The 25354-nt window shown below is 65.0% G+C and overlaps 1 protein-coding gene across 1 annotated transcript; it reads left to right on the top strand.

Moving 5' to 3' along the window:
* The first annotated feature begins 66 nt into the window (after positions 1-66).
* Positions 67-25354, top strand: GPT2 (glutamic--pyruvic transaminase 2). The gene is made up of 11 exons (XM_055342014.1): positions 67-388; positions 7076-7165; positions 9023-9131; positions 13742-13875; positions 15043-15286; positions 18302-18381; positions 19199-19335; positions 20202-20376; positions 21398-21553; positions 22349-22461; positions 23282-25354. The coding sequence occupies exons 1-11, from the start codon at positions 149-151 to the stop codon at positions 23370-23372; spliced, it is 1569 nt and encodes a 522-aa protein (XP_055197989.1). The 5' UTR covers positions 67-148; the 3' UTR covers positions 23373-25354.

The following is a 25354-nucleotide window of genomic DNA, read 5'->3' as shown; positions in this document are numbered from 1 at the left end:
GCGCGGGGCCCCGGGGCGGGCGGCTGGCGGCGGCGGTAGCGGGGCGCGGACTCGGGCGGCGGCGGCGGCGGCGGCGGCGGCGGCGGCGGCGGGGCCCGGCGTGCGCGACCGACGCTCCTCTCTCGCGGCCCGACTCCCCGCGGACGCGATGCAGCGGGCGGCGGCCCTGGTCGGGCGGCGCTGCGGCCCCGGAGCCCCGGGCCCGTGGGGTCGGCGTCGGAGCAGCGCGGCCGCGGGGGCCTCGGCGCTGCAGGTGCGGCCGGCGCGGGGCCGGCGCGAGCGCATCCTGACGCCCGAGTCCATGAACCCGCAGGTGAAGGCGGTGGAGTACGCGGTGCGGGGGCCCATCGTGCTCAAGGCCGGCGAGATCGAGCTGGAGCTGCAGCGGGTGAGCGCGGGGGCTCGGCGCGGGGCGCCTGCTCGGGGGCGCGGGGGGGCGGGGGGGCCCCTGCTCGGTGGGGGCACGGGGGGCAGCTGCTGGGCGCAAGGGGGTCCCCTGCTCGATGGGGGCACGGGGGTCACGGGGGACAGCCGCTGGGCGTGCGGGGGTCCCCTGCTCGGTGGGAGTACGGGGGTCCTGGGGGACAGCCGCTGGGCTCAGCATGCTAGCCTGGGTCCTGGGGGTCGCGGGGTTGCAGAGGGACAGCTGCTGGGCACGGCCGGGGTCCCTGCTAAACTTGCTGGCAGAGGTCACAGGGTGACAGGGGCAGCCGCTGGGCATGGTCTCAGTCCCCTGCTCAGTGGGGTCACAGGGGGCACGGGGGAGCAGCTGCTGGGTGCGGGGGTCCCCTGCTCAGCATGCTCACAGGGGTTGCAGGGTGCAGCCGCTGGGCACAGCCAGGGTACCCCGCTTGGTGTGCTCACCCCCACCCCAGGTTGCCCACAGCCTGCGTCTCTTCTTCCACCCTGCCCCCGCTGCCCCCCCCCCCCCCCCCCGGCTGCCCTCCCGCTGCCCCCCACACTGGCACAGAGCAAGGGCCGCGCACACGGCTCACTTGTTGAGCTGAATTCCTGACTTGTGATGCCCAGTGGTGCCAGGAGGCTGCCTGTGGGGACTGGGACCGGGAGGCCGCCCGCCTACAGCCCAGAGAGTGATGGGGGGTGGGAGAAGGTGCAGGGGGGGAGAGGGGGTGCTGGGGAGGGGTGTGCCGGGCGGGCAGGGACAAGGCTCCGGCACTCTGGTGTGTTGGCACCAAAGCTTTCTTCCTGGACGTCTTGGGTTGCCTGCGGGTTGTGAGTCCAGGTGGGGAGCAGGCCTGTCCCGGGCGCCTGCTGGAGCCTTGCTCCGCCACCGCATTTGTCTGAGGGTCGCCACCGCATTTGTCTGAGGGTCGGCTCATTCCCGGGGCTGCTCCAGGTCCTGAGCCTCTGGGGCCCTGCAGGGATGGCGCGGGTCGCCCCTTGGCTGGCTGGCTGGCATCTTGGCTTTAGTTGGCAGTTGTGTGTAAAAGTGGCCACATGGTCAGGAGTGATCTCTCCCTTCCCACAACCAAGGTCACTGGGGGTGTGTGTGTAAGAGATGCCCCTGAGGATACGCGTTCTGACCTGAGTGGAATTTAGAAGGCCGAGTCAAGAGCAATATGAAAAAAAAAAAAAGTAAACAGAAGATTCGCAAGATCTGATGAAACAGCTGCTTGCTCAAGACGGCTCCAGCCTAGGATGCGGGCGGGGGAGGGCTCCTGGGTTTGCTCTCAGCGGCGCTGGAACTGGGGGGGCTCCGGGGCCGGGCGATCGCCGTGTCCCTTGAACGCGAGGGAAGCCGCGAGCTGAACAGTCCGGCCCTTGCCCGGGGTCTTGCCTCCGAGTCCTTGCAGGCTGACTTTCGGGCCCGGCTCACAGAGGCACGGCGGCTTCCCGGGCGTCCCTGGCCTGCCGTGCGCCAGGGACAGAGTGCCAGGGACAGAGCGCGGGAGCTGGCCGCTGTGCTCCGTTGCGCATCCGGCCCACGGGCTTGCCTGTCCTTGCAACAAGTCTCCCTGTTCAAACAAAGCTGAGATTCAGTTGTTCCTGGCTTATCAGGTTACCTGATTCCTCCCGTTTCCGAGCGGCTAAGGGTTAGGAAAGAGAAAATTCCCGGGATTCAGTCTGCCTCTTGCTGAATAGCAGCTTGGGTGTGGGCTTGGGAGGAATGAGGACGATTAGGACAGAAGGGTGTCCTGTCTTGGGCTCCGGGAGGCCGGCTGCCAGTCTGTCTCTGGGCAGAGCCTCTCCTCCGCCGGTTCTTTAAGGACGGTGGGGTGTTTCAGGGGGGCAGCAGAGAGAGCTAGGGGGGGTCCCGTAGGTGGGAGCAGGGCTGTGAGCAGAGGTGGGGGGAGCAGAGCCAGGGGTGGGGGGCAGCAGAGAGAGCTAGGAGTGCACGTAGGTGGGAGCAGGGCTGCGAGCAGAGGGGGTGGGGGGAGTGGGGGGGTTGGGGGGAGCAGAGGGGGAGAGCAGAGAGGGAGGAGGGAGAGCAGAGGGGGCGGGGGAGCAGATAGGGTGGGGGGAGCTGAGGGGGGAGCAGAGAGGGAGGAGGGAGAGCAGAGGGGGTGGGGGGAGCAGATAGGGCAGGGGGGAGCTGGGTGGGGGTGAGCAGAGGGGGCAGGGGGAGCAGAGAGGGCAGGAGGGGAAAGTGAAGAGCGCTGTGGCGGGGCTCGGAGGTCATGGGACATGCATGAGACGGAATCGGTGGAGGAGCCTTGGGCGCCCAGGGGTCCCAGGGGTCCCAGGGCTTCTGGTGCGAGGTGGGGAACCGTGAGGGGTCCGCTGTGAGTGAGTGAGGGGGACACACAGCCTGTGGTGTGAGCCGGCAGCGCCTGTGACTCCCGCGGCCCCGAGTCCACCTGCCGGCCCGATTCCTCTATCCCAGCTCTTCCCTCCGTCTCACTCTGTCCGCTCGCTAGAGCCAGCAGGGTCGGGGGGCCGCCGTTTTGGGGGGCAGCCCCTCTGCACCCGGCTGGCGTGCGCAGTGCCCCCCCAAGAGAGCTGCATTTTCCCCTATTTTTCCCTTTTCTGGCTCTGCCCTGCACAGCATCATGCTCCCACCTCTGAACTACGGCAGCCGGACCGGACCACTGTCATGAGGGCCTGAGCGGGGGGCGTCAGGGGGGGTCAGGGCCCCACAGGGGGTGCGGTGACGGTCGCCCTGGCCGCATGAGGACACACCCCGCCCGCGCACCGCCCCTGCAGCCGCCCCGGCCCGTGCCCGGCGCCCTTCCGCCTGGTGTTCTGCAGACAGTGCGCGCTGTGGGGCGGCTGCAGCTGCTGCTGTTTGGCTTGGCGTCGGCAGCCGGTCCCTGGGTCCTCGGGTCCGTGGGAGGCGGGAGGCCGGCCCAGCATGAAAGGGGCCATTCTCGGTGGCCAGTGGGGCCGCCCTGGCCCGCCCTGAGGCTCCGGGGGAGAAGCCGTCAGCTCTGTAGGCCGGGGTGCGAGCAGCCAGAGCAGCGAGCGCTACAGGCGACTCGAGGCCTCTGGGTTCCTCCTCCACCCACTGCTTTCTCCCTTTGTGGCGGGAGGGGAGGACGGGGCACACTTGGAGGCAGAGCCGTGGCTTCACTTCTGTTTGTAAAGTCCGCACAGTTGGGGCAAAACGTTCGTAAACGGGAGAAACTGGCGGCGAGTGTCACACGAGTGTGCGCTGCGTCTACCCTGGTAGAGTGGGTGGCGCCGTGCAGCCCGGGGTTAGGCCGAGGCCTCTCTCTCCAGGCCCAGGGGGTGGGACCTCCCCGGTCGGTTTCTTTAGAGCTCAGGGGCCGCCTTATATTTTTTATTTATTTTTTATTTTTAAAGATTTTATTTATTCCTGAGAGACGCATAGACACAGGCAGAGAGAGAAGCAGGCCCCATGCAGGGAGCCCGACGCAGGACTCGATCCTGGGACCCCGGGGTCACGCCCTGAGCCCAAGGCAGGTGCTCAACCGCCGAGCCCCCCGGGGATCCCCTCAGAGGCCACCACGCACCTGCATCCTGGGCTTCGCCTTACGAGCGAGAGCACCTTGGCCACAGTCTATCCCTCTGCAAGATGGGCCAGGTGATGCCTCCTAAAGACTGGTTGGAGGTGTTAGCGAGCCTGCTTTGCAGGCAGCGGAGGCCAGTTGTGCCCTGAAGAGCCCTTTCCCCTCTCTGGGGCTCGGAGCGTGTTCTTTGGGGTTCGCCCTGTCTTGCCGCTGTGCAGGACCCTATTGGGGGCTCAGCAGCTCTCCGTGCGTCTCGGTCTCCACGGGTGACCTTCCTTCAGAGCCCTAGAGGTCAGCGGCCTGCACCCCCCACCCCGTGTTAGTGTTGAGGACTCAGCCCTTGCAGCTCCGCCGACCGCTTGGTCCTGGGCAGCTCTAGCGCCCGCCACGCTCCCTCCAGCTCCGCTTGTCTTTCCACCACGGTTGGGGCCAGACCCTGTGGTGAGCCTCAGTTTCCCCAGCTGTGAGATGCGCCTGTGCGCAGGGACCGTGGGGGCTGGCTGGTGTCTGATGTCTGTCCCAGGGGCTCCCTATAGCACCTGCCGCCTGCCCCGGTCCGGTCCATCGCCCAGGGCTCTCTACACGGTGCACCCGGTGTGGGGCTCGCCGGGCCGTCCCCTCCCTGTGCCCCCTTGCGGTTCTCCACCAGCCCGGGCTCTGAAGGATCGCGGTGTCTCCGGGCTTGCTCATCCTGTTGCCCGGCCTGGGTGACCCATAAGTGTTCGTGGAACGGGAGGGAGGCTCTCTGGGAACCGGCGGTCCCACGAGATGATAGAAGCCGTCCCTTGCCCAAGGAGCTGCCTTTGTCCTTGGACTCTCGTGGTGCTGCTGGAGCCTGAGCCAGGGAGCACCGTGGTCGTCGTGCTCCTCCTCCCTGCGGATGCCCTCGAACGTCCACCATCCCTCCAGCCTGGGGGCCTGTTCCCTGACCCTCACTAGGCTGGACGGGGGCAGGAGCTTCCCTGGGTAGGACCTCATCTCCCGGCCCCACGGGGAGGAAGCTCAGGGTGGATGGATGCAGGCGGGTCACCCAGATGTGCACCGGGGGTGTGAGCATGAGCTGGGAGGCGGCCTGCTGGCCTCTGAGCCCCAGGCTGAGGCGGGGCCACCACCGGGTGACCCAGGCCTGGTGAGCCCGTCCCCCATCCCATGTGGACCTCGAGTGCCCAGACCCCGGAGGTGGCCCCGAGCAGTGTCCTGCCCTGCTGCCCAGTCCAGGGAGCCAGTTCCCGCCGCCCCGGCTCATGCATCGCAGCAGCATTGGGGGCCTGCGGGTGCCCAGGCCCAAGGGAAGGGGCGCTCCGTGTTCCCAGGCCCCTTGTCAGCAGGCCCAGCGTCGGCGGGCAGCACGGGGCCACCCAGGGCCCTGCCCCAGGCCAGTACCCTCTGTAGCGGCCTGCGCAGGGTACCTGGTGCTGGCCTGGGCAGGCTTTATGTGGACCTGAGAGTGGGCTGTGCTCGTTCCACGGGGCCAGGCCCAGAGCGCTGCGGCGGCTCGTACGCTGGGCGGGGGGCGCTGGTGCCAGGTGGCTCAGGCCTGGCCTTGGCACACAGGGCCTGAGTCCCTCCCCCAGCCCGAGCCCACTCTCACCCTGTCCTCCTCCTGGAGCAGAGGGTGGCCCCACAGGCCGCGGCCTCAGGACCCTTGGGCTCCTCTCCCCGAAGCCTGGACCCCCTCATCCTGAGCAGCCCTGGGGAGTGCCGCAGAAGGGGCGGGAGGGTCTCCAAGACCTGCGCCCCACACGCTTTTGGGGCCAGCTCCCTTCTCCCCGGGGGCGTCTGGGGGTAGCAATGAGGCTCACGACCTGTGTGCCGCTGCTTTTCGTTCCCCTAAGGTCACTATTTTTTACTTAAAGTGTAGGTCACTGATTTTAAAAACAGGAAGTTTTCTGAAGGTGCTTTTATTCACACAGGGTGGGAAAAGGAAAACAGAGAAGGAGGCGCTTGACTCTGGGAAACTAAGTGGGGGCTGCTGGCAGGGGGCCGGGGGCTGGGGCATGAGGGAGGACGCAGGGGGGTGCTGAGCCCCGTGTTACGTGGCGGGTGAACCACTCAACTCCCCCTGAAACCAATAATAGGTTTTCTGTTAACGACATTGAACTTAAATTAAAAAAATGTTTAAAAAGACGTGGAATCATGGAATTGTCCCTTTGAAATCCGAATCCAGCAGTCCTCACCCTCCACTGGCCCTCGCCTTCCTCCTCCTCCACCTCCGTGACCTCCCCACCTCATCCTCGTCCTCGGTCCCCCGCTTTGTAAGGTGATGATGCCTGTGCCTGCCCGGAGGTCCTGACCTGCTCCTGGCGGCTGATTCCATGGAGCCCCCAGTGTCGGCAGGTCCCACATCCTCTGCCCGGGATGAGGTCCTTCAGCCCCCCCCCCCCCCCCGGGTGGTCTCCAAGTCCCTCCTCTCCGGGACCCTCTTCCTGTGCTGGACACGTTGCTCAGGCTGTGGCCATGAGTCTTTCTGTCCCTGATGCTTTAAAAAAAAAAAAGTGATAATCAGGCCACATTGCTGTGCGAAGCCAAGCTGCAGGGCAGCAACCAGAGGTCCCTGCTGTGGGGTCTTCTGGTGGGACGGTGGCCTGGCTGCCAACTGGAGCCGAGCTCCGGGGCGGGTGGCGGGTGCCCCCTGTCCCCATGCCCGGCATCTCGAGGCCTCTGCTGCTGACCCCTGCCTCCTTCCGGTCGCTTTGCCGCGGGGCCCCGTGTTGAGGCGTCCCCGCCAGGCCGCGTCGGTGGACCCTGGACGTGCGACGGCCTCGGGGTGCCCAGTAGCCCGGGAGAGCTCTCGCAGCCTCCGTATGAAGTGGGGGGTGGTGAGCCCAGTGGTTAGGGACGGGGGGTGGGGGCTTGGCTGGCTTCAAACCCCGGTGCCTGTGTTGAGTTATGTGACCTTGGGTGGGTTCTCAGCCCTTTGAAGCCTCATTGTCCTCATTTGTAAAGTGAGGCCGATGCTGGCTCTTTACTGGGCCGGGCCGTGGTTAAGGTGAAATGGGGCCGGCCGCGTCCAGGGCTTGGCTCTATGCCTGACGCTGGGTAAGACTCAAAATAGGGGTGTTTATTAATATCCCGCGGGGCCGGCGTGGCCTCTGGCATCCAGGATCGAGGGCCTGACCACCTGTTGCTTCCTCTCTGCTCAGGGTATCAAGAAACCGTTCACCGAGGTCATCCGCGCCAACATCGGGGACGCCCAGGCCATGGGCCAGCAGCCTATAACCTTCCTCCGACAGGTAAGCGGGTGCTCGGGGGCAGAGGCTGCTGGGGGGGTGCGGATCGAGGCTGCCGGGGCTCCTCCCGTCCCTGCCTCCCCTCCCCCCGAGCAGCCCCCTTGGCCACAGCAGGTGCCGTCGGGGTGGCCCCCCTCCAGTGCCCGGGTGTCTCCTGGCCGCCGCCTCCCCTTCCAGAGTCCTCTAGGAAACTGGGCTCATGGGGGGAGCCCTCGGGGACGCGCTGCCCTCCCACAGCCCGGGGTCTTGGCTCCTGAGTGTGCAGCTTGGTCGAGGGCATCAGAGAGGCCGTCTGGGTGGTGGAGGCCCCGGGGGGCGGGGAGGTGGTTGAGCGCCCCGCGGCCTCAGCCGTGAGACGCCCCGAGGTTGAGCGTGGACTCTGCTCCTGCCAGCGGGGTGGCCCGGAGTGTTGCCTTCCGGGACGGCTGGGGCCTTGGTGCCATGGTGAGTGTGATGCGCCCACCAGGGTGGCATGTGACCCTGCTTGCTCTGGGGTCTCAGGACGCAGGTTTTGATGTTTCAGTTGGAGCACCAGCCGCGAGGATGTGGACGTGGGTGGGATTGTGGGCTGAGGGGAGAAGGCGGGTGCGGGTGTGCAGGGGGTGCGCAGGGGCTCCTGGGCAGGGCCTGGACGCCACTGCGGGAAGGCGGCCTCGGAGGGGCCGGGACAGACGAAGCCCTGACGTGGCCAGGGTTCACAGGGCAGCTGCGGGGAAGCACCAGCGTGGACGGGCCGCCCTGCCCTACTCCCTGCGTGGGGGTCGTGGGGGTGCCGGGGCCCACTTCGCTCCGGGAGTCCACCCGGGATCTGGGGAAGGGAACCTGGGCCGGCGCTGGCCGGGGCACGTGCACTGGGCCCCCTTCGCATGGCCACTGCTGCCAACGAGCTGCCTGTGGACACAGCCGCCCCAGACCAGGCCAGGGACCACACGGAGCAGCTGTGCCAGGGGAGGTGGGGGGCCTGGCTGTCCTGGAACCCCGTGGCTGGGGGGGCACATCCCCACCACGTGCTCTGAGCACGAAGAGGCCGATGTGGCCCCTGTGCAGCTGTGCCCGGGCTGCCGCAGGCCTGGCCTCTCCCACCTGTGGGGCTCCTGCCGCCTTCCCCAGCTGGTCCTCAGAGCGGCTGGGTGAGGGGGGTGCAGGCCAGGTCACTGACCTCCGAGGAGCAAGGAGAGTGAGGCCCTCCCCTCCCCTCCCCTCCCCCTCTCCTTTCCCTCCTCCCCTCCCCCCTCCCTCCTCTCCCCTCTTTCTTCCCCTCTCCTCTCTCTCCCTCCCCCCTCCCTCCCATGCTCCTGGGGCAGCTCCTCACCAGCCAGCCTGGGCTTGCCCTTCGAGCTGGGGTTACTGGCACTTTTGCAAACATTTCCTTGCTTAATCCTCTTAATTTGTGAGGCCAGGGTGATTGTGTCGAAGGGAAAGGAAAGCTGACCTGGCTTGGCTTGGCTTTCGGTTCTGGCTGCAGAAAGGGGATGATGGAGAGAAAAGGGGCAGGGCCCCAGGGCGGGGTGGGGGTGGGGGGCCCTGCAGGTTAGGAAGGGGTCAGGCTCCCAACCCCCACCCTGCTCAGGGGGCCCTGGACCTGTGGCTTGGGGTGGGTGTGCGAGCCGCTGTCCTCGGAGGAGTGGGGGCCAGGGACTGCGGGCTGCCCTCATGCTCCCTGGCTCCTCCCTGGCAGCCCCCTTGGGGTCCTGAGTCGGGGCTGAGGCACCCCCCCACCCCAGCATCCCTCCCCGCCCTCCCGCAGCTCTCAGGGCCGAGCCTCAGGGGGCAGGCCTGCTGGCACAGGCCCCCCTTCACACCCCTGCGGGCGCCCCGGGGTGGGGGTGCCAAGGCCCAGCTGCGCCTCTGCTCCCCCAGGTGATGGCACTGTGCACCTACCCCAACCTGCTGGACAGCCCCAGCTTCCCAGAAGATGCTAAGAAACGAGCCCGGAGGATCCTACAGGCTTGTGGCGGGAACAGCCTGGGTGAGGCCCCCTGAGCAGCGGGTCCCAGCGGGTTCCAGCGGGCGGGAGTGGGCATGGGCTGGGCCCTGGCTTTGCCCTGGCCCCAAGGGGGTTACCCCGTGAGCAAGCGAGTGTGTGTGTGACACGGACGGGACAGGTAGGGGCAGCCCCTCCCTCCTCACCGCAGGCTCTGGGAACCTGGAGCTGAGCACCCAGGGGGAGGCCGCAGCTGCAGGGGCTTGGGCTTCATCCCCCGGGGGCCGGCCCTGGCGACTGAGCCTTCGGTCAGGGCAGGGGTCTTCGGGCCTTGGTTTTTCTTTTGTTTTTTTTAAGACTGATATTTAGAAATTTTTTATATTTATGTACGTATGTATGTATTTTTAAGATTAATCTAGAGGGAGAGCAGAGGGAGGAGGAGGGGGAGAGAGAATCCTCCCGGCTCCCCCCCCCACAGAGCCCTATACGGCTTGACCCCAGGACCCCAGATCACAACCTGAGCAGAAATCCAGAGTCAGGGGCTTAACCTGTCCCCCCAACGCCCCCGAGAGGGTTTGACCTGGTGACTGGCCTCAGGGACAGGCCCTGTGAAGGGCCATGGGTGGCTTTGTGCAGGCCCCTCGCTCACTCGCCCTGCAGTCACCCCACAGCAGGAGTCGGGGTGGGGTGGGGGGAGCTGGGAGGGGCCTGGGCCGCCTGGGGGATCCTCCCTTCCCACTATGCTGCGGCCTTTGGCCTTTGGGCCTCTTTGCTGGAAGCCCATGTGCAGCCATCTGCCTCCTTACGGAGGGAGCTCCCCACAGAGGGAGCCAGTGGAGCACCCCAGGAGGGAGTGAGTGGAGCATCGCATGGAGTGTGCCCAGCCCAGGAGCACCCCAGGAGGGAGTACGCACAGCCCCAGAACACCCCAGGAGGGGAGCAAGTCCTGCCCCGGAGTACCCCATGGAGGGAGCACATTCTGCTCCAGGAGCACCCCAGGAGGGAGAAGGCCCACCCCAGAGCACCCCAGGAGAGAGCAAGTCCTACCCCGTAACACCCAGGGAGGGAGCACATCCTGCCCCAGGAGCACCCCAGGAGGGAGCACATCCTGCCCCAGGAGCACCCCATGGAGGGAGCGGGCCACCCCAGGAGCACCCCAGGAAGGAGCACATCCTGCCCTAGGAGCACCCCAGGATGGAGCACGCCCAGCCCCGGAGCACCCTGGGAGGGAGCACATCCTGACCCAGGAGCATCCCAGGATGGAGCGCGCCCAGCCCCGGAGCACCCCAGGAGGGAGCACCCCAGGAGGGAGCACATCCTGCCCCATAGCACCCCAGGAGGGAACCTGCCCAGCCCCGGAGCTCCCCTCTGAGAACAGCCCTGGAATTTGGCCCCTGAAGGATGTGGAGATGATCTTCTCTGGTCTTTGCTCCTGAGATGGATTTCCAGCCTCCGGGCCTCGCTCTTTGTTCTCTCCTTTTCTTTGCCTTGTTTACTGTTGCGCTGTCCCTTTGCCCAGAGCCAAGCGGGGGTCCAGCTTTCCTCGCAGCAGGAAAAACAGTTGCTCTTGGGTTTTCTAGGACATGTGCCTGAGTGTTCTGGAGCGTGAAGAGGGTTTCTCGAGGCTTGCTCAGCACAGGAGCAGCTACCTTTGGCCTCTGCCGTCCCCCTGCCCCTCCCCTGCCTTTTCCAGTCTTCCCTGGGAACAAGGGCCCTGTGCTCGCCTCTGTTTGAGTCTGGTCGCTGTCCTTCATGGTGTCCCTGTCGGGCGGGGGCCGGCTGCCCTTGCTTTCCTCCCGCCGGACTGGGCAGGGTGCCAGCACGCCGTGGGGCAAGCCAGCCTCAGGCTCGCCCTCTCCCGCACCCTCTGCCCCACACCAGGCACTTCTGAGAGCCCTGTGGCTGTGGGCTAGGCTCCTGGGGCTGCAGGGGGAGGCTGGAGGAGGCCGCTAGCCCTCTGACCCCGCTGCCCGCCTCCTGCGGTGTCTGGGGGAGGGGGAGGGTCCTTTGTTCAGCCTTGGAAGCTTCTTGGAGTTTTTGCAGCTCTGTGTGCAAGGGCTGTTGGGCAGGAGCTTGGGAGGCCACGTTCACGTGAGTCCCCGCCTGGGGTGTTGTAGCAAGAGGAGGGTTGGTCTCGGGGGTTTTGGGGACCTACCCTGAGCTCTGTGTGGGGACCGTATGAGGGTAGGTGGGGTGCACACCCCTGGCCTCTCCTCCTCTACACTCACCTCCTGGCCTTTTCAAGGAGGCTAAGCCCGAGGCCGGTGTGGAGAAGCCCTGCCCTGGGGTCGCCACCAGCCCCCAACCATTGCAGGGGTAGGGCAGGAACCTCCTGGGGCAGGCGCCCGTCACCTGGGCCTACCTGCCCATAGACGTAAACGGAACATGCCCAGGGCTACCCTGACCCAGCTCGGGATTGTTAACTACGTACACAGGTCTTAGAGCGCATCTGGACATGTTTTAATCGTGCCCTTTGGAATCACTTTTTAAAATATTTATTTGAGAAAGAGCCAAGTTGGGGGGAGGGGCAGAGGGCGAAGGAGGGAATCTCTCGCGGACTCCCTGCTGGAGCTGGACGTGGGCCTCAGTCTCACGACCCTGAGACCATGACCTGAGCCAAAATCAGACTCTGATGCTCAACCAGCTGAGCCATCGGGCGCCCCTAAAATTGCTTTTTGGTAGTGTTTTCTTACTTTCTGTTTGATTCGTGATTCAGTTCTCAGGTTGTATCTTGGATTTTAGGATTAAGGTGGACTCCAGACATCCAGGGAGGTGCAGACCCTTGTCTGCCCCCCCCGCCCCAGCACTGCTCTAGGTGCTGGTGGACTAGGTGGGGGTGTTTTCAGGCTCACGAAATTCACTCTCAGATTTGGGAGAAACAAATATCGAGAAGAATTCACGCAAAAAGTAATCTCTAGTTTTCATGAGTTCTTGGAGAAAAAGAGAGCTGTGGGGCTCTAACAAGGGACTCTGTCGAGGGAGGGTTTAAGAAGCAAATAAGATTCAAATTCATGTGGACGGTGAGTCGTAGAGAACCTGCAGGTGTGTGCCAGGCTGAGACGTGTGCATGCAAAGGCACTGTGGTCTGAGAACAGAGTGTCATCAAGGGAAGAGGTCCGGACGGGGCTGGGAAGTCTGGCAGTGCCCGTGATGCCAGTGTGTGGGCCTTGGGCTCCGGTTGCCATCCGTCGGGGGCAGTGGGGCCAAGCTGGGGGTAGAGACGCACAGAGGAAACAGGTGATGGTGCCTCCCTCAGGGAGCTTAGGGCCAACGGGGAGGCTGGGCTTCACGGGGAGGCTGGGCTTCACGTGCATACAAGGGGCTGGAGGGATCTCCATCAGGACCCGGGGGCGGGGGGCGGGGCAGGCGGGGCAGGGTCCTGTGACGACCCCACACAGACCAGTCGACCCCACACAGACCAGTCGGGCTCTGAAGGACCGGTGTGGTCTGGGGTGCAGCAGAAAAGCCAGAGGCAAGAGAGGAAGGACGTGGGTGAGCTGGAGGCGGGAAGCGGGGAGGCCTGGCTGCTGGTGGGCGGTGGGGAGGATGGCCAGGCCTAGGGCGCAGGTGAGCACCCTGGAGGCCTCTCCAGCGCACGTGCCTCCCCACTGTTCTAATCCCCAAAGTATTCCAGACGCATTAGAATATGCGCGAGGTTCCTGCTGCCTGCCCTTCATCCTTGGGGGGATCGGGCGGCCCCTCAAGGTTGGCTGATCCTGAGGCCCAGAGCCCTATCCCGCTCCTGGTGGTGGTTTTGCAGGAGCCTTGGAAGGAGTAGGCTGGGTCTCCCTAAACCTGGTGTAAAGTTCTAGGGGCGTAAAAGGCCATAGAGTGAAAAGCCTGCCTCCCCCATGACCTCCAGCCGCCCATCCACCTCAGCTCACCAGCTTGGGACTCCGACCAGGTTGGGCGCTTGTACAAGCACCTATTTTTTAAGTTCTTTACAAAAACAGTGGCCTGACAGTAAAAAAACCAAAAACCCTACAATAAGAAACCCCAAACCCTCTTTATTGAGGTATAAAACGAATGAGTGGTTTTTGCACGGCCCACGCCTGCGCGGCCCTCACGCAGGTCAGGACACCATTTCCAGGGCTGCCGAGGGCTCTTCGTGTGCCTCCAGGTTGCTTGGAGCTCGTGTGGGCCAAGGCGGTAGCGACCCAGCGGGCCCAGCGGCCTCGCTCCACAGGTTGTAGGACGTGTGTGGATCCCGGGAGGGTGGAGGAAAACGGGTCTGGGCACATCGGACTGATGGGGAGCCAGGGCCTGGACTGTAGCTTGACATGCAGTAGCTGCTCCGGGAGTATCGACAGACGAGCGGGTGGGGGGTAGGTGGGTAGATGCACAGAGGTGCTGACGGCGGAGGGGCTGGTGGACGAGCAGATGGATGGATGGATGGACGGACGGATGGACAGGTGAGGGGACGGAGAGGCAGGTGTGTGGACGGATGGATGAGGGGATTGAGAGGCAGGTGTGTGGGTGGACGGGTGGGTCGTGGATGTGCCCCCGGTTGGTGGTGGCCACGATTCTATAGCCTGGAGTCCTGAGAGTGGGGTCCCAGGGCCTCCTCGGCCCCACCCCGGAGGTTATTTGGGGTCACCACCTCTGTAGAGCCAGCTGCCCCGCCCCTGGTCACGGTCCTGCCTGCTGTCTTCCAGGGTCCTACAGTGCCAGCCAGGGCGTCAACTGCATCCGCGAGGACGTGGCCGCCTACGTCACCAGGAGGGACGGCGGGGTGCCCGCAGACCCCGACAACATTTACCTGACCACTGGAGCCAGCGACGGCATTTCTGTACGTGTGGTGGTGGCTGTGACCCCTTGTTCACCCGTGTGTTAGGGCTAAGGTGTGGGCCTGTCGGCAGGGACCCGCTGGGAGGAGGGCTGCCTGGGCCCTGGGTCCTGCAGGGTCTCAGTGGCCACAGGGGGGTTCAGGTCCCTGTCCTAGGACCGGCGTCCACTGAAGGAATTGAAGGCAGAGGGAGGGCAGGCGGTGCGGGAGTAATTGGGTTTGTGTGAAGCTGTGGCCTTGGCGGGGAGGGGGCGTGATGGGGGGGAGCCTTCAGGAGATGAGGGGGGCCGGGGTGGCAGGGGCTCGCAGGTGCTGGGTCTACGGCCCCGGCTCCGGCACTGTGCGGCCCTCCCTCTCACGGCCTCACCTGCCCCTTGACCTCTGAGGCTCCTGTTAGTGATGTGTGTGGGTGCCTGGTTGCTCGGCAACCTTCAGGGTCCAGCAGGTCAGCCTGTGTGCTGGGAGACTGCGGTTGGGTCAGCCCCGCCTCTGCCTCTGTGCTCCGCTGTCGGGGCCTCCCCTAGTTCCTGGGGAGGCCTGGGGAGGCCCGGGGACAGCCGAGGGCCTGGAGCAGCTGAGGGAGGAGCCACCGGGCTCTGGTGAGGAGGATCCGGTGTGGAGCTGCTTGTAATGGGGCCTCCTGTGGCCAGGGGCCTGCGTGTGAGCTGGGAGCCCCTGCAGAGCGGGGTTTGCAGGCAGCGTCCCCTGGGTTCCTGGGTGTCACAGTGCGGGGACAGCGGGTTGGAACACCACCTGGTGGTAGTCGGCAGGGACTTCATCCTGATTCAAGGATCCCTTGGGGAGTCTGTCCGTCTGTCCAGCGGAGGTGGGGGGGCCTGGGCATCACCAGACCGGCCCCGCCGTCCCCTGTCGTCCCCCGCCGGGACTTGAGAACAAGCTTAGAGGCCAACACGGGGTTCCCGGGGCTGCTGCTCTAAGACACCCTCTTGAGAAAGTACGAGCTGTGAGTCTTGGAACGGCTGTGCTGACAACCTTGACCATCTGCTCTCTTGTCTTCTCGGAGCACACCTGGCTGTGCAGGTGGAGGGAGTGAGCCTGGGGAAGCCAGGCAGCTCCCGGGGTACGGGGGCTGCAGGGAAGGCAGGCAGGGGTGGCTGGTGACGGCGGGGAGTGGCGGCGTCCCCCGGAGACGTGACCTCTGTGTTGCAGACGATCCTGAAGATCCTGGTGTCCGGGGGCGGCAAGTCGCGGACGGGTGTGCTGATCCCCATCCCACAGTACCCCCTCTACTCGGCCGTCATCTCCGAGCTCGATGCCATCCAGGTGAACTACTACCTGGACGAGGAGAACTGCTGGGCCCTCGACGTGAACGAGCTCCGGCGGGCCGTGCAGGAGGCCAAGGACCACTGTAACCCCAAGGTGCTGTGCATCATCAACCCCGGGAACCCCACAGGTGTGTGCTCTGCTTTGTCAGCTTCCTGGGGGGCGGGGGGCGGGGCAGCTGGGGTTCCGCACGCCTGGACCTAAGGACTTAAATAATGGGCTGTTCTCTTGGCTCCCGGTGTCCTGATCCAGCTGCAGGTTTGCTAAGACAAAGCCATAAAGTCGGCCACAGGCCACACTAAGAGGTGACAAATGCAAGCATTTGTTTATTTATTTTTTTGGACAGGGTTACAGTATTATTTTTTTTTAAAGACTATTTATTTATTCATGAGAGACACAGAGAGAGGCAGAGACAGAGGCAGAGGGAGAAGCAGGCTCCATGCAGGGAGCCCTGGGCTGAAGGCAGCGCCAAACCGCTGAGTCCCCCAGGGCCCCCCAGGTTACATTATTATTAAGATCACTTTTTTTTTTCTTGCGTTTGCAAAGAGTCCCCTTGAGCTTGCTCCCGCACACCCTGTAATCGTAGGCCTCGTTTTACCTTGACTTCTGGTTCTTTGACCCAGTTTTCAGAACGCTGGTGCGAGCGTTTCTATTTTTCTTGGCCGCGGCGTCCCTGGGTACCCTGAGACCCGAGGAGGAAATACCAGGTCAGGAACAACCGCAAACAAACCGAACAAAACCGTCTCTGAGAGCTGAAAGGCACTCTTAATTTTACATATTTTTCTTTAAAAAACAAAACAAAACAACAACCACAAGAACAGACGCACAGCGCTGCTTGCTTCCCTGTTTCTGGGCCGCTGGCTTCATTTGCCCCAGTGGTGTGCAGATGCGGGAACAAGGGCTCCTCTCTCCTCCTTTGTGGGAGGAGTCGGATCAGGGCCAAGCGCCTCTGAGTCGATTGTGGGATCTGCTTCCTTGGAACATCACTGAGGCTTCAGGCAGCGAAAGCACCACTTGAATTCCTGAGTGCGGGTGCGAGGTGGGGGGGGGCTTCCTGGGGGTGGGGACGGGGTTGGGGGAGGAAAATAACCGCCAGCTCGGCTCCCTGTGCGGGTTGCACGTTAGCATCACAGAGGGAGCTTTTAAAACTGCCGCAGGCCAGACTCCGGAGCGGGGCCGAGGCATCAGTATTCCCTGCGCCCAGGACCGTGGTTCTCAGACTCTCACTTGTTGAAAAAACAAACCGCCAGGCCCCAATGCAAGGTCCCCTGGTGTAAATTAGGGTGGGGGGGCCGGGGGGCTTCCAGGTGATGCCCCTGCTGCTGGTCCCAGCCTGGCGCAGCCGGTCCTACGTGTGGGAAGTGCTGGGAAATGCTCCCTGCACCTAGCTCCTGCTCAGGGACCCATGACTTTGTGGCTGGGCCTTAGTGGGAAGAAACCCTGCGTCAGAGAGTATTTTAGGCAAAGGGGTCACGTGAGTGTATATAATGTGAGTGGTTTTTAAAGAGTGACTTTACGATGTGCGGAGGCCGGCCTTGCGCTCTGGGGCCTGAGTGTGTGCCTGTGGGCCTCGGTGGGCTCTTGGAGGCACAGGGGATGGGAGGAGGAGGAGCCCACTTGTGATGGCCCCATACCTTGTCTGGAGCTCGCGCCAGGCCACTTGGGCTGAACGGTGTCCAGATGGATTGGGACAGTCATTGGGACCCCCGGGGATGGTGAGCGGGGGGGGGGGGGGCCCTGGGGAGGGTGAAGGGGGACTCCCGGGGACGGTGAGCAGGGACCCCTGCGGAGGGTGAAGGGGGACTCCTGGGGAGGATGAGTGGGGACCCCTGGGGACAGTGTGTGGGGACCCCTGGGGAGGGTGAAGGGGGACTCCTGGGGTCAGTGAGCGGAGACCCCTGGGGATGGTGAACGGGGACCCCCGGGGAGGATGAGCAGGGACCCCCGGGGAGGGTGAGCGGGGACCCCTGGGGACGGTGAGCCAGGGACCCCCTGGGGACAGTGAGCGGGATCCCTGGGTTTTCAGGCAGAACCCCGGCTCGGGCTGCAGGGGTGGATCACAGGCTGAAGTCCGGGGGTAAGCAGTGCGCCGGAATCCGCGTCGTCGTCGGGGACCCGGTCCGTTCCCCAGGCCTGGTCGGAGCCCTCTGGCATTCATCTGCCCACTGAGCAGCCTCAGCCCAGAGCTTCGCCCCGAGTTTTAACGAAGACCCCAGGCCAGACTCCCCTCCGCCCGAGTCGGGTCACTGCCTGTCCCCAGCCGGTCCCATCCCCAGGCTTCTGGCCAGATCCCTGTTGCCGGGCCTGCTGGACGCAGAGGGGCTGTGTCCCCGTACAACAGCTGCCTGTCACTCGGGAAGGACGGTCGCCAAGTGGCGGGTTTTCTCACCGGGTTGTGGGACAGTTGCACTGCGAGGCCCCAGAGGCCCGTCAGCCTCCTTGTGTGGCCGCTGCCGTGGGGGGTCCCCTGCTGGGCACAGCTGGGCGCCCCTCCCTGTGCAGCCCCACGGGTGCTGCTGCATCTGCCGGCTCGGGGATCGCTGCCCCCGCCCTCAGGGCTGCACGGGGCGGCCCGTTCCCTCGGGGCTGCAGGCCTGTGAGGCCCTGTCCTCCCCTGCCCCTCCTCGCCCTCCCGGGGCACCCGCCGCCCTCGGTGCACAGACCTAACAGTGTGGCTGTGGGGCCCGGGTGAGCGCTGTAGGGTCTGCAGGCAGCTCGACCTGTGGGGACAGCGGAGTCCTGGCTTCAGGGGTAGCTGGTGAGCCGCACGGCCCCCGCCCGGCCCCCGTGGCGTGCGTGCCCCCGAGCAGCCCCCAGTGCTGTGGGGTGTGGACGGGGGCATGGAGTTTACCGTCCTGCCCTCAGGACTCGGTCCTCTGGCACAGACGGTCCCACGTCCGCACACACACCTCATAGCAGTAACAAGACAGCAGCTGAGTATGGAAGGCTCCTCCGCCCACGCACCCGGCTCCCCGGCTCCCCGCACTCGGGCCCCGGAGGCTGGCTGCGCCCCCCCAGGCAGGGCAGCTGCGGTGGGAGCCCAGGGCCCGTGGGGACACAGGGCGCCGCGTGGTCGGGGTTCTCACCTAGGGACCCCTGAGACGGCATCGCAAGCGGCCTTCTGGTTTTGTCGGGGATTTTCCAGGTCAGGTGCAAAGCAGGAAGTGCATAGAGGACGTCATCCACTTTGCCTGGGAAGAGAAGCTCTTTCTCCTGGCAGATGAGGTGAGATGGGGCCAGGCCCCCTGGGGAGCGACGGGAGGGGGCCGGGCTCCAGCCTGTGACCCAGGGAACCTTCCAGGTGTCGGAGGAGGAGGGGTTCTAACCGGGCCTGAGGAGGTCATGATCTATGACACGGTGCCCTGAATCCTCCCTATATGGGTTTGGATTCTTGGTCATGAATTTCAGGAGGTTAATGCAAACCTCTTTCTTTTGTCTTTTCTTTTCTTTCTTTTCTTTTCTTTTCTTTTCTTTTCTTTTCTTTTCTTTTCTTTCTTTTCTTTCTTTTTCTCTTTTCTTTTTTTCTTTTCTTCTTTCTCCTTCCTTCCTTCCTTCCTTCCTTCCTTCCTTCCTTCCTTCCTTCCTTCCTTCCTTCCTTCCTTCCTTCCACTTATTTACTTATTTATTTATTTACTTACTTTTGAGATCTTTTCTTTAAATTCAATTTGCCAACACACGATGACAACCCCATCGAGTGGTTACAAATTTCAGGAGGTTAATGCAAACCACTTACTTATTAATTTATTAATTAGTCAATTTATTTAATTTTATTTATTTATTATTTTTTATTTATTTATATATTTATTTATTTATTTAGAGATCTTTTCTTTAAATTCAATTTGCCAACACACAATAACACCCCATCGAGTGCCCTCGTGGAGCCCGTCAGGCGACCCAAACCACGGTGCAGGGGTGGCCGGGTGGCAGGCCTCCAGGTGATCCCAGCCAAGGCGGAGTCTGGCTGGTCCTGGGCAGCGGCAGCCGCCCGGCTCGGGGCTGTGGGGCAGTCGGGGTGACCGTCTGTCCCCGTCTGTCCCCCCAGGTGTACCAGGACAACGTGTACTCTCCGGACTGCAGATTCCACTCCTTTAAGAAGGTGCTCTACGAGATGGGGCCCGAGTACTCGAGCAACGTGGAGCTTGCGTCCTTCCACTCTACCTCCAAGGGCTACATGGGCGAGTACGTAGGCCTCTGCTCCCTCCCGCGGCCCCGCCCCTCTCAGGGGCGTCTCAGGGGGCCTGTGCATGAGCTCAGCCCTGGTGCAGGGGCGCCCGTGCGGTGAGGTCCTGCCGGGGCCCCGGGCTCCCCGCGCTTCCTGCCGGCGCCCACGCTGCTGCCCTGGGACTGAACCCTGAGGGGCCTGGGAGGGCAGCTGGGTGGACAGGTGCCAGGAGGTGGTGGGCTGCGGTGGGGGCGTCTCAGAGCCCAGGGCCGGGGCTGCCCCTGCCACCCCGTGGTGGTTCTCACACAAGGTGACCCGCTCGGGGTCCAAGCCCAGTCCTGGCACTGAGGGTACAGCGGTGGGTGACGCACGGCGCTCCCGGCCCTGGCCGCTATGTTCTAGCAAAGACAGAGGCATAGACAAATGGGGAGAATCACGTGTCGGCGGGGGCACGCGCAGAGGGGTTGCGGGAATGTGGGGGGGGTGTCCAGGAGGGAGGTACCCGTGCAAAGCCCTGGGCGTGGCTGGAGTGTGCAGGGGAAGCAGGGGAAGTGGGGCTGGAAACCAGTGAGTGGCGGAAGATGGAAGATGGCCGGTCGCCTGGGCCCCTTGGGTTGGAGTTTACTCTCCCTGGAGCAGGAGAGGAGCCGTGGGGGGTGAGCGCAGGGGTGGGTCGCAGTGGACCCTCTGGTACTACGCGCTGCCTGGCTGCCCTGTGGTAGGGCCAGAACGGAGACGGGGGGGTGGGGTGGGGAGGATGGGGACCCTGGGGAGGTTGGGGACCCTGGGAGGAGGACGGGGACAGCTTCCAGGGCGTCTGGGTGGCCACCCCACCCTTAGTCGAGGCCCCTCTGACTGCTGGTCCCCTCCCTTTGCTCTGCAGGTGTGGCTACAGAGGAGGCTACATGGAGGTGATCAACCTGCACCCCGAGATCAAGGGTCAGCTGGTGAAGCTGCTCTCCGTGCGGCTGTGCCCCCCGGTGTCCGGGCAGGCTGCCATGGACATCGTCGTGAACCCGCCGGTGCCCGGGGAGGAGTCCTACGAGCAGTTCCACAGGGTGAGTCGCCGCGTCCCGGGCGCCCAGTGCCACGGCCGCACCAGGCTCTCGGGGTTCACGCCGCGCTCAGGGTCACCAACAGGCTGCGGGGTGCTCGCAGGCCCTCCTGGCGCCTGGGCCGCCCCCGGGGCTGGTGTGGGGCGGGCGGGCACCCTGAGCGGAGGCCTCCGTGCCGCGGGCTCCAACATGGAGTGGAGGATGAGCTGGCTGGGTCCCAGGCTGAGGCGCCAGCGGTGGCCTTGCAGCTCCCGTGGTCCCTCTGCCCCTTTGAGCCGCGCGGTCGACAGCCCAACGTTAACCAGTCGGAACAAGGACCTATGGGTCGCGTCCCCGCAGAGTCCGTCCCGGGCTGCTCCAGGCTCAGGGGTTTGGAGCTGCAGTAAGACGCAGGGACGTAAAATTTATTTGCCGTCTTAGCTGTGGTGAACCGAGCAGCCTGGTGCGTGAGTGTGTCCACGCCATGGCGCGACGGCAGCGCCACCGTCCCCAGCAGCCTGTCCTGGTCCACGCGGTGAGCACGCCACCCGCTGGCCCATCCTCCCCGCCGCTCGCTGACCCCCGTTCGTGTCCCGTGGCTGTGACGGGGCTGCTGTGGCTGCTGCTCCACGCGGAGCTGCACGGGGCGTTTCACACGGCGTCCTGTCTCGAGGCGCCTTTGCACCCGCTCCCCGTCCAAGGCTAAGCGATGCTCCATGTGCACGTGGGCCACGTGTCACTGACCCCGAGGCCGCAGCCCCCGGCCCGGCCGACGTCCTGGGCAGACACGGCTTGCTTGTGTCACGTGTCCCACGCATAGCACGAGAACCCAGCACCTCCAAGGACGTGGCGGGCCGACTCCTGGAAGCTTGTTCTAGGGCGTTCCGTCCTTCTGGGGCCAAGTGCGCTCAGACAGCGGGGCCGGGGCTTCGTCATCTGGGGAAGGATGTCCTGTGGGGCGGCAGAGGCGCCGCCTGGGGCTCCATGCTCGTGTCGCCGGCGTGGCCACCCCGAGGCTCAGGGAGCCCGTCCTGTGTCCCTGCAGGAGAAGGAGTCGGTGCTGGGAAACCTGGCGGCGAAGGCCAAGCTGACGGAGGACCTGTTCAACCAGGTCCCAGGGATCCACTGCAACCCCTTGCAGGGTGCCATGTACGCCTTCCCTCGGATCTTCATCCCCGGCCGAGCCGTGGAGGCCGCGCAGGTTGGGCCTGGGGGGCGGGTGCACAGAGGGGGTCACAGGAGGGGACGCCCGGGCGAGCGTGTGGACCCGGGCTCTGGGCATTGGTGCTCATGGGGGCGGGGGGTGTCCCGCATGTGACCGACGGCCTGAGAGCCAGGAAGTGGTGGCCGCCTGGGTGGGGGCTTCTCGACCCATGGGCAAGGACGTGACACCCCGACACCGCCCAGGGTCTCCTTAGGGTGCAGGGGCCGGGAGGGCCTGGGGTCATGTGCAGGCCGTGTGCTGAGGATGGAGGGCCTGGGTGCAGATCCTGAGGGTGCTGTCCCCTCCTGGGGCTCCTCCAGGTGCTGTCCCCCCCGGTGCTTCTCAGGGTGCTGCCCCCATGCCCCCCCCCCCCCACGTCCTCAATCCCTGGTGACCATTCAGCATGTGGTTCAGTCCCTGGTGCTGGAGCCAGGAAGCGATTCGCGGGCGCCGCAGGCTGTGTAGACCGGGTGGGGGGTGCACAGACCCCGAGGCGCCGTTCCCCGCAGGCCCCCCGAGCAGACCCCGGGCTGAGTGCTGGGCGCTGGGGGGACCCCCACCGAGGTTTGCTGAGCTCCTGCTGGGTGAGGGTCACCACGGGAGACCAAGCCGTGGGAGAGGAGTGGTGGTTCCACAGCTGGGCCACTCCATCATGGCTGTCGGGGCCCGGTCCCTGTGGAGCGGGGGGGGGACCTGGCCGTGGAAAGAGCTGCCGCCTGGGCCGCGGGCTCCGAGTTTGCAGTGACGAGTGCGCGGGAGCCTGGCTGGGCCCTGAGCTGTGTCTGCCCGCAGGCGCACGAGATGGCCCCCGACATGTTCTACTGCATGAAGCTCCTGGAGGAGACCGGCATCTGCGTGGTGCCCGGCAGCGGCTTCGGGCAGAGGGAAGGCACCTACCACTTCAGGTACCCCTGCTGCCCCACACGGCCCCGGCACCTCCAGAGCCCGAGGGCTTGGCCCCGTCGTCCCTGCAGCAGGGCCCGGGGCTGCGGGGGCCGTGGGGGACGGCGCGCACGGCCCATCGCGAGCCGTCTGAATGTTCCCAATGGGTGCCTCAGTTTCCCTGCCCTCCCCCAACCCCGCGTGCAGCGCCCAGCAGCTCATCCAGAGTCTGCGAGAGGCCGTGCAGTTGGTTCCACGTACTGACGTGCGTGACCCTAGGGGTGTGGACCCTGCAGGGCGGCTGCTGGTGCTGAGCGAGGGGCCGGGGTCTCTGCGCAGGGCGGCGTCCTGGGCTTAGCCTGGAGCCCAGCCTGACCCCGGCCGCGGGCCCAGCGGGCAGGTGCGTCTGCGGCATAGACGCTCGTGTAGGGTCGGCCTCCCAGCATCCTTGGTTCTCCTTGGCAGCTCGTGGGCGGCCTTCCTGGGGGAGCTCCCGGCCCTGCCAGGGAGGGTCGTTACCCCGTGACCTGGGATGCCCCAGGAGGGCAGCTGAGCCCGGAGGTTCTCCCGCCAAGGGATTTGGAGACCCCCCGCCCCCCCCCGCCGCCACAGGAGGAGCCGCTGGCTCTGCACCCGCCGGAAACAGCAAGTCCGGCCACAGAGGAAGGGTCTACATGACTCAGAGCCGGGCGGGCTTCCCGGTGGTGGCGGCCCCGTGCTGCCCATCCTGCTGCCTCCGGGCATGTGTCCGTGGGGGCGGGCCGGGGGCAGGTTCAGCCTGGGTTCCCGCGTCCCGTTGCGGGCGCCGTGTGCGCAGCTTGAGGCCATGCTGTTCCCGGACAGGATGACCATCCTCCCCCCGGTGGAGAAGCTGAAGACAGTCCTGCAGAAGGTGAAGGACTTCCACATGACGTTCCTGGACAAGTACGCCTGAGGACCGCTGGCCTCGACCTCCCTCTGGGCGCCCCGCGCTGGACTCGCCGCCCCGGCCGCCCGGCCTCAGGCCTCACACCTCACGGAGGTCACCAGTCGCTCTCGTTGTCATTTTGCCCCAAGAGACTTCTTTCCTTGTGCCTTGATGTCGGGAGCTCTTCTCTTCTGAGCGATGTGATGGGGAGTAACTCAGAAGTCCTGGGTGTTTTTTTTTTTTTTTCTTTCTTTTTTTGAAGCAACCAAAGTAGAGGGGACTTGCTCAGCACAGATGGCCGGTGTTCTCTGAATCGTTGCTGCTTTCAGGGAGGTCCTTTGGGGTCTAAAACAGCAAGGGTGTGTAAGGGGAGAGGTTTCCGATCTGAAGACACGAGCAGGTGTTGGGAAACGTGTGACGACCGACCATGGCCAGGGCTGGGATCCTAACCTCACCACCGTGATCTGTGAAATAAAACCCTCAGCGGTGTGAACATGTGGTTCTTCCGAACAGGAGAGCCTCGGGGTCATTAGAGGCGCAGGAGGGTCACCGCTCCCGCCTACAGGCGTGTGGCCTGGGTCTCAGGCCAGGGTGGTGGCGGCCGCGGCAGGCGGCGTCGGACGGGGTGCCAGGCGGGCCTATGACAGGTACTGGTGGCTACGGCCGAGGCGAGGGGTCCTGCAGGGGTGGGGGGCGCGAGCCAGGCTGCAGGTGAAGTAGGGCCCGCGGGAGCCTGTCGCGGGCAGGGAGGCTCTGCGCACCTCAGGGTGAAGCTGGAGGTCGTGAGGGCTTCGGGGCGGAGGGTCCTCTTGGGTACGTGCAGGCGGGGCCCCGTGCGAGGGCTCCGGGCCTTGGGGGCGCAGGGTGCGCCTGGCAGTCTCCCCGAAGTGCGGAGGGTCCCTGCCTGCGGGTGCCCAGCCTCGTGGGCCAGCGGCCTGTCTCCCCCGAGGGCTCCCTGAGCCTGCGCACAGCGGCCCGGGGTGTCATTGGGGGTGAGGAGGCCCTGCAGGTGCCCGGTGGGCGAGGGCCGTCCCCCAGGACCGTCCTTTCCGCGGCACCCGCTGTCCGCATGGATCCGGCCCGTCGCCAGCTCGCGGGGGGTCCGAGTGCCCGGCGGCCTGGCCGCTGCACCAGGTGCACGTAGGTGGACTCAACGTCCATGGAGACACTTGAGCTTAGAGCCACGTGTCGGCGTCCACGCACTGCGGGCTCCCCCCGGGTCCGCCCCCCAAGGTCCCTGGGGCCGGCGCTGTAGGGGGGGTCGGAGCGCCCCGCTTGCTGGCACCCGAGGCCCCGCGGCACAGGGACTGCCTTGGAGCTTTTCCTTCCTACAAACCGAGGAGATGGCGCTTGTGCTCGGCGGATGGTTGATAGAGCGGGAGGTGGCGGCGCCTGGGCTCCCGGCGCAGAGGTCCCGTGGCAGGAGCTGGGCTATTTTTTATATTTTTGTAACAATTGCTTTTTTCACGGGGGACCGGGGGCCGGTCTTTGTAGTCTTAACAAGTCCAGTAGTTTTTTACGAACCTCTTCAGATGATGGCGGACACCTGAAGACTTTGCAACGTCTACATGACTTTTCAAACGACACCATAGGCACGCGGCCTGCTGTGCAAGTCAACGAGGACCTCCCGGGGGCCCACGGGGTCAGGGGTTCCTCCCTGGCGGAGCGCGAGGGCGACACATTTGATTTTTCAGACTGTGTTCCAGCATCCTGTTCGGGGCCCACCAACGAGGGTCGTTTGTCGTTCAGGGTCGCGCTTTCAGTCTGCAGGGTTTTCGGTGGGTCGGGTCGGTCCGCGGGGCAGGGGGGCCGGGGGGCCGGGGCCTCGGCCGCTCCTTCGCCTCGTTCGCGGCAGCCGGTTGGGGTCCGGGCCTGCGGGGTCCAGCAGGAGCAGGCCCCAGGCCTGCCCGCCTGGCTCCACTAGGTTCTTGCAGCCCCCGCCCCCGCCCAGGGACCCCGTGGTAGCTCTGCTGGAAATTTCTATACAATAAAGTCCATGTCCAAAGTGG

The sequence above is a fragment of the Nyctereutes procyonoides genome, unplaced genomic scaffold, assembly GCF_905146905.1.
Source record: "Nyctereutes procyonoides isolate TBG_1078 unplaced genomic scaffold, NYPRO_anot_genome, whole genome shotgun sequence".
In the NCBI taxonomy this organism is placed as follows: Eukaryota; Metazoa; Chordata; class Mammalia; order Carnivora; family Canidae; genus Nyctereutes; species Nyctereutes procyonoides.
This window is presented reverse-complemented; position numbering and strand designations above follow the sequence as displayed.

Coding starts and splice junctions, on each gene's coding strand:
- GPT2 (XM_055342014.1), top strand. CDS start 149: ATGCAGCGGGCGGCGGCCCTGGTCGGGCGGCGCTGCGGCCCCGGAGCC. Junction 15,287..18,301: donor CAACCCCGGGAACCCCACAG/GTGTGTGCTCTG, acceptor GGGATTTTCCAG/GTCAGGTGCAAAGCAGGAAG. Junction 19,336..20,201: donor TCCAAGGGCTACATGGGCGA/GTACGTAGGCCT, acceptor TTTGCTCTGCAG/GTGTGGCTACAGAGGAGGCT.